The sequence below is a fragment of the Nyctereutes procyonoides genome, unplaced genomic scaffold (assembly GCF_905146905.1).
Source record: "Nyctereutes procyonoides isolate TBG_1078 unplaced genomic scaffold, NYPRO_anot_genome, whole genome shotgun sequence".
Classification (NCBI taxonomy): domain Eukaryota; kingdom Metazoa; phylum Chordata; class Mammalia; order Carnivora; family Canidae; genus Nyctereutes; species Nyctereutes procyonoides.
The window spans coordinates 32184638-32201835 of NW_026575020.1; the positions used below are offsets into that span (position 1 = coordinate 32184638).

At 59.7% G+C, this 17198-nt stretch overlaps 1 protein-coding gene across 2 annotated transcripts in view; it reads right to left on the reverse strand.

Annotated features, from left to right (window-relative positions):
- VAV2 (vav guanine nucleotide exchange factor 2) overlaps nucleotides 1-17198 on the reverse strand; it is a 159459-nt gene that overhangs the window by 48958 nt on the left and 93303 nt on the right. For both annotated transcript variants that reach the window (XM_055320331.1, XM_055320321.1), the window contains exon 4: nucleotides 6499-6567. In XM_055320331.1, coding sequence (XP_055176306.1) covers nucleotides 6499-6567 — 69 coding nt within the window. The remainder of the gene's footprint in view (nucleotides 1-6498; nucleotides 6568-17198) is intronic.

Genomic DNA, 17198 nt, shown 5'->3' on the forward strand with positions numbered 1-17198 from the left:
AGAGTCCCCCAAGGTTGCCAAGCCACGTGGGAGTACACAGAGACCAGACCATGGCCACCAGACTCCCAGAGGGAGCCTGCATGCCTGGCGCTGTGCTCCCTACTAGAACTCTCTTTTCCTGGGGTGCTTTCTAAGCAGCACAAGAGCATCCACAAACCCCTGGGCTGGGTCATCAAGGTAAGGTCCAGAGGGATGGCCTGGGCCACAGCAGCACATGGCTCAGCCCCTACACCATCATGTGAAGTGTGCTGTGTGACCACAGGCAAGTCACCGGTCCCCTCTGAGCCTTTATCTCAACTGTGGAACGGGGACAGGGCCACAGTTCCACAGTGGCCGTGTCGTGAAGGCTGAGACAATAGGGCCAAAACCCCAGCACAGGGTCTGGCACTTGGGGGACATCAGCTTGGGTCCTCAGAACCTCCCTGCGACCACTGTGGGGCATGTCCCCTGTGCCAGGGAGCAGGGCTCAGGTCAAGCTGCCTGCCCTCAAATAGGAGCTAAGTTCTTCAGTATTTCTTAAGCACCACTGCACATGAAGGAAACAATGTTATAAGTCTTGGGGACGCCTGGATGGCTCAGGTTGTGATCCCCAGGTCTCCGGATCGAGTCCCGCATTGGGCTCTCTGCATGGAGCTTGCTTCTCCCTCTGCCTGGGTCTCTGCTTCTCTGTGTCTCTCATAAATAAATAAATAAAACCTTTTCTAAATGAATGAATGAATGGCCAATTCTTCATACTCATAACATCCCAGGAAAGTGGACAGTGTGCTTCAGAGACGCCCTTAGTAGCCACAAGGTGAACCTCCCCTGGCCGAGCCCAGCTGGTCCCTGCTTCCTTCTGGGACGAAGGAGACTATGCACATCTTAACCTCCCCCCACAGGGCTCCCCCACCCTGTAGACTCTGTTAAATCAGGCCACAGAATCACTGTGACCGCCTGGGTCCTGAAAGGACCCAGGTCCCATCAGGTATTAAAAATAAAAATTTGGGCGGCGGGGCAGCCCGGTGGCTCAGCGGTTTACCACCGCCGTCAGTCCAGGGCCTGATCCTGGAGATCCAGGATCAAGTCCCACATCAGGCTCCCTGCATGGAGGCTGCTTCTCCCTCTGCCTGTGTCTCTGCCTCTCTCTCTCTGTCTCTCATGAATAAATAAATAAAATCTTTTAAAAAATAAAAATAAGTAAATGAACAAAAATTCACCTAAGTCTCTGCTCTATCTGCTGGCCTGCGAGCACCTGAGTATTCAGGAGGGCAGGGTGGCAATGGGGCATCTGCTCTGCATTTGTTCCTAAAGGCCCCTCGTGCAGACACTAGGGCAGAGAATGAACCACCCAGGGTCAGGGTTTTAAGGTCACCTCAGCCCCAGGCCAGCCAGGGCAGCACAGGCCCACGGACCAAGGGGCCAAGATGTGCCAGGAGGGCAGAGTGTGGGGTGCAGAGTGCTGGGCAGCCAGTCCCACCGGCCGTGGCCAGCTGTCTCCACAACCAGAATGAGAGGAAGATAGCAGGGGCCCGGGTACCAGGGCAGGGTTTAGACAGACTGCCTTAGGCCCGGCCTGTCCTGCAGCCAGCTCTGCAAGGCCAGGGGCCATCAGGCAGCTTGTCCGGATCACAGGGACAGGAGAGAGAGGCCAGGCTCCAGTGCTTGCCTGCCCCGAATTCCCAACAGAGGCACAGCTGAGAGCCAGACTCTCCTGGGACCCTGGCCCAAAATAAGGCAGTAACCAGTCCAGACAGGGTGAGGGAAAGTTCCTCTAAATCACACTTTGGCAAATCTTATGCTCCTGCAAAGTGCATTTGCAGCAACATCTCCCGGAAGCCCTCCCAGTCTCCTGGTCTGTCAGGGTCTGACCCCTGTGGATGCCCCCCCTGGATAGGGGGTCCAGGGCAGGTGGCCTGCTGACTCACACAGACCCAGTTCAGATCAAAGCTCCACCCCTTTGTGGCTGTGTGCAGGCACCCCAGCCTCTCGGAGCCCGTCTCCAGTCCAAAGGTGGGGCCCGGGACCCACCTGCAGGGTTCCTCGTGGGAACAAGCATGTGTGCTCGACAGGGCTGGCTTCAGGCCCTCCGTCCGGCGGGTCCCCACGTCCAGGCTGCACCTCCCAGGGCCCACATGAGGATGGAAAAACCATCCACGGGGTTTGGGGCACCATGTGCTGCCAAGGACACCCCAGCTGGGGACTGCACAGGACTGGAAGGAATTTGGCCACCCTGCTTGCTGTACAAATGGAGCCTGGAGGACCAGATGAGCAGCTCAGCCGCAGGGAAGCTGGCCCTTCCTAGAGGGCTGTGCCTGGCTGTCACCACTTTCACAGCCCAGAGCCAGGGCCCTCGAGCCATGAGACCACAGAGCAAGGGGACAGCTGCACGCACACAGGGCTCCCCACACCTGCACCCGCTACAGCCCTCCTCCACCAGACCCCTCCTGCCATGGGCCTAAGGACAGCGGCCTCCCAGGCTGGCCAAGGAGGGCATCCACTGATGCCTCCTCTCTGGGGGGGCTTTCCTTTCACCTTCTTCAGGCTGCAGGGCTGGTGGTATCCTCTAGGGGGGCTGAGGAGGGGCTGCCCGCCCGACATGGTTACAGGCTATTGTTTGTTTCTGCATCATCTGATTCCAAACTTGTTCCCTTTGGAAAAGCAATCCTTGGGGGCGAACAGCAGACGTCCCAAAGCCAACCCTCCCAACCCAACATGAACGGCCCCACACATGCAGGTGTGTGCGAAACACTGAACCTTCACATGAGTGGTTGGAACATCTCTGAAATCGGGGACAGTTTTTGAACAAGCTTTCTTTGAGGCTGGGAGAGACAGATGGGCAAGGACGGCAGGGTGGGGATAGGCTGTCCCTTGGATGAGGGTCCCAGGCGAGTGCGGCCATTGTTCCCCATTCCCTGCCTGTGGGGACCCCATAGTAGGCCACCCCTCTGCCCCTGTGTACCCCGCCTCCCTCCCCAGGGACAAGAAAGACCCCCCCCCATATTGCTGCAAGAAGACATCCTCGTGCCCTTGAAGGAGCGTCGACTTGGGACACTCCCTCTACATTTTATGCATCTGAAAAAATTATCCCAACGACTCTAACATGACACATTTAAAGCTGTGAAGTCATTTTATGATTCAATAAAGCATGCAGCTATACATTTATGGATAAATTATATCCCCTGCCGTGCCACAATCACATTTGTTTAAGCCCGAAAATCACTCCGACTCCCGGGGAAGTGACAGGAGACGTAAGCAGCAGGCTTCTCAATCATAAAGCTGTGGATCCTTCAAGCTTGAAGGGACCCACATGCCACCGGCTACTGCTTTCATTTCAGAGGCAGGGACACGGGCCCCATGAAGGACCTGGCGGTGCCCCGAGGAGGATAGAACATCGCCTTTTCTGCTGCTCAGCCTTGAATAAGCAGGCACTTGCCTGCGTGCCTGGAGTGAGTGGCATTGTGTCACCCGGACAATTGAGGCCCCTTGAGAAATGTTAGGAGCGAAGCCAGAGCCCAGATCATGAAGCCCCAGGGTCATTCAGGTGCATGTACAGCAGAGAAGCAGCCTGAGGCCACATGCCTGTGGTCTCTCTGAGCTCTTGTCCCACGAGCTCCAGGCCACCCCCCAAGACAGGAGCCTCCATGTGTGGGGGCATCGCGGCCTCCCCTCACAGCTGGGGACCAGGCACCTGCCATACAGCTCTGCCCTTCACGGCCTGCCACCTATCCCTGACTCCTACCCCCAGCAGGGGTGGCTGAGCAGAGCTGGGGTGCCCTGAAACTATGACCCCTGCAAAGCCCCCTGTCCTAATTTGCGGCAAGAACCCCCTCCATATGCTCCTGATTGCAAAGCAAAGGAAATGTGTAGGCTCCAAATCCCAAAGGTGCTGTGTCCAAATGCCAGGAGAAGACCGCCCCCAGAGCACGACCCCCAACACTGCTGCAGACACACACAGAGGGGGCTGGTGAGAGAGAGCCAAATGCTTCTCCTCCCAGCTCCGCGGTCAGTGACAGTGCCCCGGGAGCTTGAAATAGGCCATTTAAGTGGCAATATCTCGTGTTAATTTTTTCAACCAGCTGCTCTATTATTTGATTATACATTATTCAGTGATCTCCAAAGTGAGCTTAGAGCACTTGAGAACATAATGTTAATCCAGCAACATCCATTCAAACGTGGGAAGGGCTCCCCCATGAGCTCCTAGAACCACGTCCTGGATCCGAGACCCATGCTGCCCACACTGGTGCCACCAGCCACGTGTGGCTGTGAGCTCACAAACGTGAGTGTGGCCAGGTAAACTAAGCTGTGCCCATCAAACTAAAAAAAATTTTTAAGATTTTTTTGTTTAATTATTCATGAGAGAGAGAGAGGCAGAGACACAGGCAGAGGGAGAAGCAGGCTCCCTGCAGGGAGCCTGCTGTGGGACTCAATCCCAGGACCCCGGGATCACGCCCTGAACTGAAGGCAGACGCTCAACCGCTGAGCTGCCCAGGCGTCCCTGAGCTGTGCTGTCAGCATCAAACATGCACCAGACCAGACTTTGTGCCACAGAGAAGGCAAGCCGCTGAGTTAATGACGGGTCATGCTGGCTTACACACAGAACCAGGCAATATTCTGGATATAACATAATATAATAATTTGCATATAATTTTCGGTTAAATAAAAACACATTATATAACTAGTTTCTCCTACTTCTGTTTCTACTAGAAAATCTACAACTGCACATGTGGCTTGCGCTCTAGTTCTCCTGGACAGCACTGCCACAGCCCTTTGGGAACTGGGTAGAAAGCCATGACCTTGGTGAAACAGGCGGAGGGGAACCACCATCCTCGCCCGAGGGCTCATGGAGCGTCCAGTGGGCACTATGCCCCCGATGATATCACTGATGGTCTTCCCGAAGCAGTGTTATGCATAGGGAAACCAAGGCAGAGGTGGTATAACATGCCAAAGACCATGAAAGTAGGAGGTGACACGTCCCAGGCTCCCAGTACATCCGACAGGACAGCTGTGCTGCGTGGGACACAAGACGAGGCGGCAGCAGAATGGGCGGATTCTCCTGCGCGGCCGACACACCTGCTCTTGGTGGCCCAGAAGGGGTCGTACACTGTGGAGCCGCGTCCTGTGGGCTGAGGCTGCAGGGCTCTCAGTAGCCAGCTGGGGACACCGGGGACAGTGAAGGCTCTGGATGCCCGCAGTAAGAACCATCTCTCTGAAGTTGGTCCAAAAGGGCCCCTCATGGGAGACCCACATGATCCCATGCTCCTGGGGTCCTAGGAGGCGGCAGGTGGGCCTCACTCTCCCTGACGTTCCCAGTTCCTGACCCTGAGCCAACGCACAGAAGGTGCTCAGTGCTGAGTCGGCCATGGAACAGATGCACAACTGACCGGATCGCAGTGTCCACGGCACCACGTGCACATGGCCATCCCTCACCGGGGCCCCGAGGACACACCAGCTTCCCTGCCAGGTAGCCCCATGTCCAACAGCCTCCAACAGCCACTAAGCATCCGAGGTCCGGGCAGCTGCTGGCAAGACCCTTCAGAAGCACAAGTTGATCATTGCTTCAGACATCTGGTCAAGGGCCGAAGGCAAAGAATCAGCCGGCTCCCCTGGAAATGTCACTGCTGGCTCCCTGCCACAGCCTGGTGTCCAGTCTGTACCCCAGCTCCCACCTCTTACTGGGTCCCACTCCTGATCTGTGCTGCAAGGTGAAGAGGAGAGGGCCGGGGAAGCCCTCCTGGGAGCAGCAGCCATCTCACTGCAGCAAAGCTGTGTCTGCCGTCAAACAGGAATGAGGGGTCCAGGCAGCAGGAAGCTGGGACAGGTGGGGGGGCCAGGTCAGGAGCCACCTGACCCCAGGCCCTGGCCAAGCTCGTTGCTTCTCGGGCCTCCTCACCTGCAGGAAGGGGGCACCCTGCCTCCTCCACCCTTCCACCCCTCCTCAGGGAAGCTGCCCGGGTCCTTCTCTGAGCAGCAGCTGGGTGATCTTACCCCAGGCCACAGCGGACCCCACAGGTCCAGACCTGCCCCTTCAGGAAGAGCCACTGCCCCAGGCTTCTCATGGGTTCCTGGGGGCTCTGAGCCTGGGAGTGTGAGGACGGAACGGCAGAGTCCTCAGAGACAGAGCGATGCCAGTCTAGGGCCACGGAGAAGGCAGGAGATGCCCGCTGTGGCTTTGGGCGGCCTGGTCTCGGCCCCTCGCCTGCCCCCTCGGGCCATGAGATAGCCCGGAATCCACAGACCACCTCTGCTTGTGGCCCACACTCCAGGGGCCTGGCTTCTGGAAACCCCAGCTCTCCCCGCCCCAGCAAAAGCTGGAGAACCTTCCAGAACATAAAGGGAGGCTTGTCCATTTGAGTTCTCTGTCTCTTTCTGTCGGGCCTGGCGGAGCCCGCGCCACCACCAACCATGGAGAGGCCCCAGGCAGGACGGCAGGGTGGCTGTACCCGCAGTGGGGCCACAACTCTCCCATCCCCCTTCCCCATCCCTGTCCCCGTCTCCACCCGGGTCCCATCGCTTCCTTACTCTGCCAGTTCCTCCAGGCTGCGGTAGACATCGTCGTCATTCTCGGCGGTCTCCTCCGAGGGAAAGGGCCTGTGGAGAGAGGACAGTCGCGTGAGCAGGTCTCCTCAGTGCCCCAGGGCCGTACAATTGCCAGCTTCCGCCTGTCTCGTGTAAGCTGCCCGCACGGCAGAACCAGCAGGTAAAGCGTCCAGGGTGAGGGTGGCCCAGCTTAGCCTTGGGACACTGGAGGTCACCTCCGTAGGCACCACCACCCGACCCCGGCCCTGCTGCCCACGAGGGAACTGGGCCAGGCACAGCAGGAAGCTTTCACCAGTGTGATAGTCCTGCCTCTGCACTTCAGGGGGCCCCCCAGCCCCTGCCACATTCCTCTCCCTCAGCCTGTGCCTGAGAGCATCCACATCTCTCCTGCCATCTGTCCCACACCACCTCCTCTCTGGCCCCTGAACCTGCATCTGCCTCCCAACAAAACCACTCCTGACAAGGACAAGTGATCTTCGCTCTGTCCAATCCTAAGGCTGATTTCATACACGGTGGACACCTGCAGAGGGGCGAGGGACAGAGTTCCTAGGGGTGACGGGGGTGCAGCTTGGGCAGCAGGACAGGGCAAGGGGCACTCAGGTCAGGCGGAAGCACTTCTCCTTGCAGGCCTTGTCAGGGCCTCTCACGTTCACATTGTATTGAGACTGAGCAGCCGGCTTCCCTGGACTCAAGGATCTTTATTTTCCAATCCCATGGTTCCGTATTCGGGCATGCCCAGGGTCCCTGCCAATGCTGTCAGTCCCAAAGTGCATCTAGGACAGAAGGGGGGTGATGGGTCAGGAAGCTCCCCTGCTGGGCTCAGGGGGACATAGCCCTCAGTGTCCTCAGACCAGTGTCCACCTGGGTGGCTCAGAATGTGCTTTTATCCTGACAATCCCTCTCCAGGGGGATGAGCCCCCTGGAGAATGGAACTGTGAGCCCAGTTCATTTTTGTCACAGCCCAAGACAGATGATGTCAGATGGCAGGAGCCAGAGTGGGGGGAGGGCACCCCCTGGCTGTGGGGGACTGACCCCAAGATGATACAGAAATGTGGGGTGCCATGGCCCATCCACACTGCCCCTGGTCCCCTGCCCCACCCTGGCCCCCAAGACCTAGCTGCCCCCAAGATTTAGTTAATCCCCAGCCACATGGGAAGATCTGATAATGTGCTCAGCCTGGGGCTATGTTCGCCCAGCACGGAGCCTGGCACCAGAAAGGCACGGACAGACAGACAAATGGGTGGATGACAGATGGATGGCTGTCTGGGAGGACAGGAGGGACATGGCCTGATTTGTGGGCTGATGGACCAGGAATGAGACGTGGGGGGAGGAGGGGAAGAGAAGCTAGGACATCGGGTGGGCTGCAGGGTGGATGGGCAGACAGACAGATGGACGTCAGACAGTCTCAAGCAGTTTTTCCGCCTTCTCCCAAAACAATACACATCAGCCCCAAAGCAGAGCCAGGAAAGCATCTTCAAGGAGAGCTTCTGAGCAACCACATAGAGGTATTCAAGTCACCCAGTTTGACACCGGGTCCCCAGTGTGCACAGAGGGCACCGCACGGGGCAACGTTCCCACTTTACCTTAAAGCCAGAGAGGACCTAGATCAAGGGTGACTGTGGTCACGCTGTGGCCAGGACTGGCTGACCATCCACACCCCCATCCCCCTGCATCTACCCCCAGCCCCCCACCCTTGCTGCATCTACTCCCCTGCACCTCCCCTAACCCCTGCCCCCCGTATCTGCTCCCAGCACCTACCCCCATCCCCCACCCCCATATCTGCCCCCAGCACCTACCCCTATCCCCTACCCCATGCTGCATTTACCCCCTTGGACCCCCAGCACCTACCCTCATCCCCCGCCCCCCATATCTGCCTCCAGCACCTACCCCTATCCCCCCACCCCGTGCTGCATCTACCCCCCCAGCACCTACCTCCCACTCCCCTGTCCTCCTCCCTTCCCTCCCCCCACCCCAACAAGACATCCTGACCTGAACAATGTCAACCACCTGCTCTTTAGGAGGAGAGGACAAGAAGGAAGCCCCACAGAACAGTCTGCGCAGAAATGACCGCGGGTTAAACCCCAGAGCGGGTCCCCTGGGCCTCCCTCGCAGCAGGATGGGCTCCTCCTGTCCCATCAGACCCTTCCTGAGCATGCACTTCCTTGTCCCCAGCTTCTGGGAAGCCAACTTTCCCACTCGGACCACCTCGGGAACGACAGGGACGCCAGGGCCGGAAGCAGAACAGCGTCAGGCTGTGTCCACTCTCCCCGCCCAGCTCCCCAGCACCCCTCCTCCCGGGGGCAGTGAGTGCGGGTCATGCCGCTGCTCCCCAGGAGCCCCCTCAGTCTCCCCTCCCCCACCAGGACAACCTCAGCATCCAGTAGCTGGAACTGCCCCCTCTTTCCGCCCCGGCTCGATCCCCCCACACTCTGGAAATCGAGTACTGGCCAGAAGCCAAAACAGAGACCCCACGACCTCTGTCACCTTCATTTTACAGGAGGCCTTGTGAGGAGAGTGAACAACTGAGATCCAGGTTGGAATCCAGCCTCACCATGTGGCACTGAGCAGGGCACGCTCCCCCCCCACCTCAGTTTCCCCAACTGTAGAATATCAGTAGTCACTTGAGCTGAAACAAGGTAACACAGTGCACCTCTGAGTCCTTCTACCCAGCGAGTCTCCCCCACATGACAGCTGGGTCGCCCTCCATCCCTCTGAGTGGCCCACCCCCAGAGCCCCTGACTGGTCCAGAGTGCAGACACAGGCTGTCCCCGAGGTCCCCACAGCTTCTTGAACAACAGCTCCGGGTGCCGACTCCTGGAGACAGGGGACCACAGGGTCGGCACCATCACTGGGTCCTCCAACCCACCCCAGACTCGATGCCTCAAGGAGTGTCCCCCAGACACAGAAGTCCACACTCCGGAAGGTGAGAACGCTTCCTGGTCAGGGCTTGGCCCTGACATGGGTATTCAGGATCACCCAGCACCATCCCGTGACCTACGCTTCAGCGTTCATTCTCCTACATTCTGCAGGCCTTCAGATGAATGGGATCCAGGAAGGTCTGAGACACATCCGACTTCATCCTTCACCTCAAGGATTCAAGAAGAAAGCAAATTCCGACTCACAGAATAGAATGCTCCATGCAAGTGACCTCTGAAGCCCATGTCCACCTGCAGGGTCGCGAGTGTTTCTGGTCCTCCCTGGCCGCCCTGGTGTGCTCCAGGGACAGGTGAGGGCCAGCACTCTGGGTTCCCATGCTGGAGGGTGAGGCCAGCCCAAGGCCCCCAGCAAGCAGACTGGGCCCCACAGGCCTGGGGGGTACCTAAGCACCCGGCACTGCCTGCAGGGGACGACCGCCATCCAGTATGCCTGGGACCAGGGAATGTCCCGGAACATGGGAACTTCAGTGCTGGCCACCTAGTCCCAAATGTGGGAGACCAAAGTGCTTCCATGTCCAGCACTGGCCCTACCCTGTGGGCAGCTCACGTCTCTGGCCAGGCCTCAGTTTCCTATTCTGAAACTGGCCTCAGAATGGGGTGCAGTGGGGCTGTGGGAGGGCCTGGCACCAGGTCGCCATCAGGGTCAGCTTCATCTCCCCAGGTGAGCCCAGGTGAGCCCAGGGGCTGGTGGGAAGGAAGTGGCCAGCATGGAGGGGGCGCAGTGGACAGGGCAGGGGGCAACACCCCCTTTGGCACCAGCTGGCCAGGGTACCCGCAGCCCCACAAACTTGAAAGGCCCAACAAGAAGTGCAGCCTGGGGGGGATCCCTGGGTGGCTCAGCGGTTTAGTGCCTGCCTTCCACCAGGGGCGTGATCCTGGAGTCCCAGGATTGAGTCCCACATTGGGTTCCCTGCATGGAGCCTGCTTCTCCCTCTGTCTGTGTCTCTGCCTCTGTCTCTCATGAATGAATAAATAAAATCTTTAAGGAAAAAAAAAAAGAAGTGCAGCCTGGAGGACCTGACAGGCCCGTTTAATTATTGAGAGAGTCACCTGGGTGCCGCCTGCTAATTGGCTGGGAGACCTTGAAGCACCAGGGTTTCCTTATTAAAAACAGCTCTCCTACTAAACAGCCCTGACTGTCAAAACAAGCCGACGGATCTCATTTCTCTTCTCAGCCCGTCACCCCACCCAGTGTGGAGAGGCCATCGCATCAGGGGGCAGCGCCGGCTGCCCACCATGCCCACACCCGGCTCAGGCTACATACACCTAGTGTTGGAGAAGAGGGCGATCCACTCTCCGCATGAAGGCCACACACGGCCAGAGGGTGCAGGGTGCAGGAGGAAAGGCTCCAGGCAGGTGGGCAGTCCTGGCCTGGGGAAATCAGGAGGGCTTCACAGGAGGTGGCCGGGGAGCCGACATGGAGAGCAAAGTCTGACCGAGGGCAGAGTTCCAGCCTCAAATCAGATAGGGGTCGGAGTTGGCCAGAGTTTCCAAAGGATCTGAGCCCCCAGCCTCAGTTAACTCATCTGTAAAATGATGGGGATTAAACCCCCTGCCGCACAGGCATTTTGTGGGATGACAGGAGATGCAGTGTGGGCATGGTTCCCACAGGTCCTGGCACCCAAGGCGGTGGAGGCCAGGGGTGATGGTGGATGTGGTCGTGAGGTAAGGGCTGGAGGACTGACGCAGCCCAGTCGGACGAACAACATGCCTGCGCGCTTGGGGATGTGCTGGCTCAGTGTGGCTGGGGCTGCAGCCAAGGAGCAGTGACAAGTGGGCCAGCCTGGTACTGACCACCAGGAGCCTTTGTTTGTTTTTTAAAGATTTATTTTGGAGAAAGAGCAGGTGGGGAGGTGGTGGTCTGGGTGGGTGAGGGGCAGGGGCAGAGGCAGAGGGACAGTCCCAAGCAGACTCCATGCTGAGCACAGAGCCCAACATGGGGCTCCATCCCAGGACCCAGAGATCACAACCTGAGCCAAAACCAGAGTTGGACACTTAACCAAGTGAGCCCCCCAGGCGCCGCATTACATCCAGGGACTTAAACCAAAGTCAGCACAGAGACAGAAGGGTCTCGGTGCCTCCGTGTGGTGGGGGCTTGGATAGGGGGACAGAGAGTGAAGCCACAGCTGGTGGAGGCAGGCCCAGCCACCGTGCAGGCCAAGGGAGAGGCGGGGGTCAAGGGGGGAGGCAGGGGCCAGCAGGGAGGTGTGGCAAGTCCTCTCCCACTTCCCCAGAGAGGAAGCCCAAGTGACCCTCCAAATTCCAGCCAGGCAGCTTCTGCCCTTGCTTCCAAACCCCCCCAACCCCCAGGTGGAGGAAGGCACTGTGAGCTGGGGGTGGAGAGGGAATACTGCACACGCACAGAGGGAGGAGCCTGGAGCTGCCCCACCACTTCTCAGCAGCCACAAAGCTCAATGTATTTGTGACTTTCCGGTGCACTTCTGGGAAGGCAGCAGCTAGGAACGGAAAGGCCAGGGGTCAGGGGGCCGTTCTCCGCGAGGAGCAGGGCCCAGCCCCCGCGGCTGCTCCTGGTCAGTCTGGTCCCTCCCCGACAGTCCCTCCCCAGCACGGGATAGGCAGGAAATCCCCGAAGCCTGCACAGCCCTGCCTGCCCTGCCATGGCCACCAGGGAGCCCGCCTGGCCCAGCAGGGAAGGGGTCCCAATGCCAAGGCCTCTGTGCATCATCCCCATTTCTGCCAACAGAAAACCAAGGCACACTCTCCACGGGGAAAGTTTCCAAACTGGGTACTGAGGGGCCAGAGCTCCCAAATGTTCTCTGACCTTGGCCCTGGGGAATGGTGCCCAAGCTTGGACACGCTGGGCAGGGAGAGGCACGTGAGGCTGAGAGAGGAGGCACCGCAGTGCAGGACGGATGGATGACAGGCCGATTGCCGAGGAGCAAGCGGGCCGGTGGGGGGGAGGTGGTTAGTGGAAGGTTCCAAAGCCCGTCAGCCTCCTGGACCTAAGGTAGATCCACTCCCTACCCCAATGGTGTCTTTGCAGCACCAAATGGCTCCCACCAGGGCAGCTAGGGGCGCAGACTGAAATCCACAGCTGCGGAACACTCTGGAAGCTGCTGGAAACAGACGCTGTTCCCTCTTCTCCTTTCCCAAGACCATGGCTAGCAGCTCCTGGAAATGCCCCTTCTGGGACCAGGGCAGGACTGTAATGGGGCTCGAGCCTCCCGATCCCCTCTGCTCCCCTGATTGCACAGCCCAGCGCCTTGTCTGAGCCTGCGGCGGACACACCAGTGGTAGTGGGGGCGGGGGAAATCGGGAACGTTCACTGGCCTAGCCGAGTGTCAAATTCACGCAGCTGACACAGGGAGAACAGGTTGGTGGGCCAGCAGAGCAGATCTTCTCAGGAAATACCCAAGAGCTGGGAAACTAGATGGGGAACCGCTGAAGGGCTGTGTGATCTCAGGCAAGGCCCCTGCACTCTCTGAGTTATCATGCTCTCACCTCCGAGAACAAACCATGGGGGTGGGGGTGCACTGGGTGACACAGAGCTGGAGGCACCCTTGTGCCCCCCACTTCCTGCTCATCTCCTGGGAAATGTCAGCTGGGTACCCCAAATCACCGTGTCCTAAGAAGGCCTCTGCGGGCCCCCAGAGCCAGAGACCCTGCCCTTGGCAGACCTCCCATGACGGAGAGGCCAAACCTGGCCTGCCCATGATTGCCCTGCTGCATGGCCTGCGTCACTCATCCATCGTGTGGTTCTTTCTGGCAAGACAGGTTGCACTCCAGGGGGACATCAGCTTCCCAGAGAGCTCTGGCCACCCCTTCCTTCATCACAGCACCTGCTGCCCAGAGGCAGGGTCGGCCCCAGGGCAGCCTGGTCAAGCCTCCACCAGTTGGCCAGGGGTCTGGGGTGCGGTGGGGGCACACACCCTCCTGGATGAAACCCCCCATTCACAAACGAGGGGCCCAGGGAGCCTTGGGAGGAGGACAGGGCATCCTCAAGTGACAGCTGCCTGTGAGATGGGTGCTACCATCTCCTCAGATGAGGACAGCACAGCCCAGGGAAGGGAAGACAGCTGGCCAAGAAGACCAGCCAGGAAGGGGCAGGGCTGGGCTCGCAACCAGGCCGGCCCCCAAAAGCAGAAGAAACCCGGGCAGGAGCAAGCCCACGGCCCCCACATGTGTCCAGGCATCTGGCCATGGCGTGGGCAGCAGCCCCAGGGCCTGGGCATCATCCCTGCACCCAGCAACCTCCTGCTGTCACTCCCCCTCCCCCGGGGACCCCCACCCCCTGTGGCCCCACCCCAGGGCTCCCCTCATACTCAGAGAGGCACAGAGAACCCCTGCCCATCCCTCTCCCCGTGGTCTCTTCCACTGTCCCTGGCCCCTCTCCGTCCCACAGGACTCCACATGCATTCCCTCCCAGAGCCTCTCCTGCCCCAGACCTGTCGCTGTTCAACCTTGGGGGTCAGCAGAATCACACATCGCCTCCTCTGCAAAGGCGCCTCAACCAAGGCATCTGGGGGCCCCCTACCCTGTCCCCCTTTTGGACCTATGAGGGCAGCACACATGGGGGATAGGTCAGGCCGGGGGGAGCTCCGTGCTGCAGTGTCCCCAGGAGAGGGCTGCCCTGGGCCCAGGCAAGGACAAGGATGAACGACAGCACCCTCACCGCACATTGTGGGGTGGGCCATGGTCCCTGCAGGGTAGAACCGGGCCTCGGCCCTTCTGGGGGGGCATCAGCCCTGGGTCTGGAGGTGGCCCTGGGTGGGGGGCTGGGCATGGGCCAGTGTGCCAGGAGGGCCACCTCCCAGCTTGGAAACTTTAGGGCCGAGAGCCCAGCCAACTCCCAGCTCTAGTGCCACTGCGCTGCCCTCCTGGGAGGGGCCCTGGCTGGACACCATCCCATCCAAACCCTGCACCAGGCCTGTCAGCCAGACTCCCACACGGCAGTGATGTCCAGGGCTCTGGGGGTGCTCGAGGAGCCGAGGGACCAAGACAGGAGTTCACCAAACAGCAGAAGACGCAGCCTTCCACAGATACCAACCCCACTGGGGACCAGAGACAAAGCCAGCCAGGTGTCTCTGCCCCACGCAGCTCGGCATGGGGGAGGGCCTGAGCCCCTAGTGCCAGGTCAGGGTGGGCACCTGTCCAGGTCTCCCAGCAGTAGCCCCCAAGCGGGAACGGAGCCTCCACTGCTCCAGGGGCGGCCCTGCCAGGCAGGACCTGATTGAGGCTGGAAAGGCCGAAACACTCGGCCTGGTGTCGAGTCAGTGCCAGGCCCAGGACCCGGGACCCCAGCTCCCCACTGGCTCCCATCCAAGGGCCGTGGGGTGGAGCCCAGCATTACCACTGACTGGCCAGGAGACCAGGGCTAGGGGTGCCTCCTCAGGAACTCCAGGTCCTCCTCTGCAAAGTGGGGCCAAAAGCCCTGGCCCCCCAGTGGAGGCCGGCATGCAGAGCGCTAACCCACAGGAGGCTGCGATGCAGGGGGAGGGCACAAGAACAGGGTCACTACCCAGGACCCAGGGCCACAGGCCACAACCTGCCACATCAGAGGACAGCGAGAGGACACAGCGAGTCCCCGGAGTCAACCTGACCAATTCTCTGGATTAAAGCTCCAAGACAACAAAGACGAGACAGAGCCAGGCATGGGATTTACTAAAACTAACTTGATAGGGAGCCAGTGGGTGGTGAGCGCGGGGTCAGGGCCAGGCTGCGAGTCTCCTCGTGCCCTGTGAGCCGGAAGGTTCTAGTTCCAAGGTTGGCGGGCAGGCTCAGGAGTATTCAAAACAATCAAAAGTTCAATAAATGAATGAAAATAGAAAAGGAGGAGGTTGGGACACTGAGGAACTAGGAAGGTCAAGAAGAGACAGTGCCAAGACCCCTCTCTCCTGTGCGAGGAGGGCAGGTGAGGGTGACATGGTGGGCTCCCAGCCCTGCTCAGCTCTGCCACTCCCTCGGCACATGACCTCCAGCAAGTCACTCAGCCTCTGGACTTCAGTGTCCTCCTCTGGGGCACAGAGGGAGTCCCCCCTCCCCTGGACAAGCAGCTCGACAGGCTGGGTTCATGAGATCGAGCATCCCAGCTTCATTGATGAGCCCAAGACTGCAGAGGCCAGCACACAGGCTGCCATGTCCACTTCCCCGCCGCAACGGCCACTCTGTTCCAGCAGAAGGCTGGGGACAGGTGACATGCAGCCGTGTGAGCAAGTCACACATGCTCGCTGCTGGAAGTGAGCCACCACTGGCACTTGAGGGCTCTTTGTCGCTGCTGCAGGACCTGGACTTCAGGAGCAGCCGATCCCGAGGAGGGACAGGACAGATGAGAACCACGGTGACAAGAGCAGCCCGGGTGACATGGGGGAAACGGTCCCTTTGCGACCAGAGGCCCACTGCCAGTGAGGAGAGACACCAGCCTCTGGCTTCAGGGGGCACTGGCGGTGCACGCAGCTGGACGTGTCCAAAGCACCGGGAAAACTCTTGTGAACCAATGGTGAATCTTGCCGTGTGTTTCTACATTTATTTTGCATCGGGCCATCCCCACCGCAGGGAGCCCAGCTCGGGGCTAGAGAGCATGGCCTGCTAAGGACAGGCCCCCTCCCAGGCCACAGCCCCAACATCGCCCCCGGGCCAGGACATCACCCCTGTCCCGTGGGCACTTTCAATGACCCCACATCCCTTCTGCACGTGTATAAATCCCACAGCATGACAACACTTTCTGCTCGGTCTCTGAAAAAGAGCTGATAATGTTGCACAGCTGCCCTGATAAATTTTTAATGGTGATATTTGCTGAAGAAGCAGGCTTTTATTGTTTGGCTCATCACAGAGTGAAGCCATCTTTGCTCCCCGGAGGGAAGGACGGAGGTGAGAGGACTCTGGACCCAGGACATGTGGACATGCGCATTGCCCCCAACAACCAGTGCTGCTGGGACAGGGCCCCCACAGGGGCAGAAGCCCCTGTCCTTGGAGGCCCACCCTCCCTTCCTGCTAACCGGAGGGGGTCTCTGAACACCCCAAGCCCCCCTGCAGGCAGGTCTCGGGGCAAGGGCTGCATAAGGACAGAGCTGGGGCTCGCGGGGGTGTCCATCAGTGTCTGGGAAGTGCAGCTTCACACCCCACACACCAGGCATGCTGGAGACTGGGGTCCCCCACCTGCCCTGGCCCAGAGCACACGGTACTGGGGTCCTGGGGCCGCCAATAACCGAGGACCACCAACTAGGTGGCTTACACTGGCAGAAATTCATGCTCTCAGTACTGGAGGCCTGGAGTCCTAATCCAAGGGTAGGACCGACCATGCAAGGCTCTAGGGAGGCTCCTCCTGCCCCTCCCAGCTCCTGGGGGCCCCAGTGTCTCTGGGCTACAGCCCGGTCCTCCAGCCTCTGCCTCCATGCTCACACAGCCCCTCCTCTGCCCATGTCTCTTTTAAGGACACCTGCCACTGGATTAAGGTCCACAGGGTTTTCCCCAGTGAGCCCACATTCACGGGCCTGGGGCCTATGCTGTTAAAGCCACATCCAGCCCACACCCACCCACCCCGGGATCTCCTGACCAGGGAACCACCAGACGGGGCTCGCTGGCCCTGGGCCCACACCATGGGCTCTGATCATCAGTCAATGAGACCTCTCTTTCAGAGGTGGGGAAACAGCCCTGGGCTGAGGCACTTGCTGAAGAGCACAGCAGTAGCCAGACCCGAGTATATCAGGGCTGGCCCCTCACCTCGTGCCCCTGGGGTTCGGGTCATGTCCCCTGCTCACCCCACCTTGCCCTGCATCCCGCCGCAGC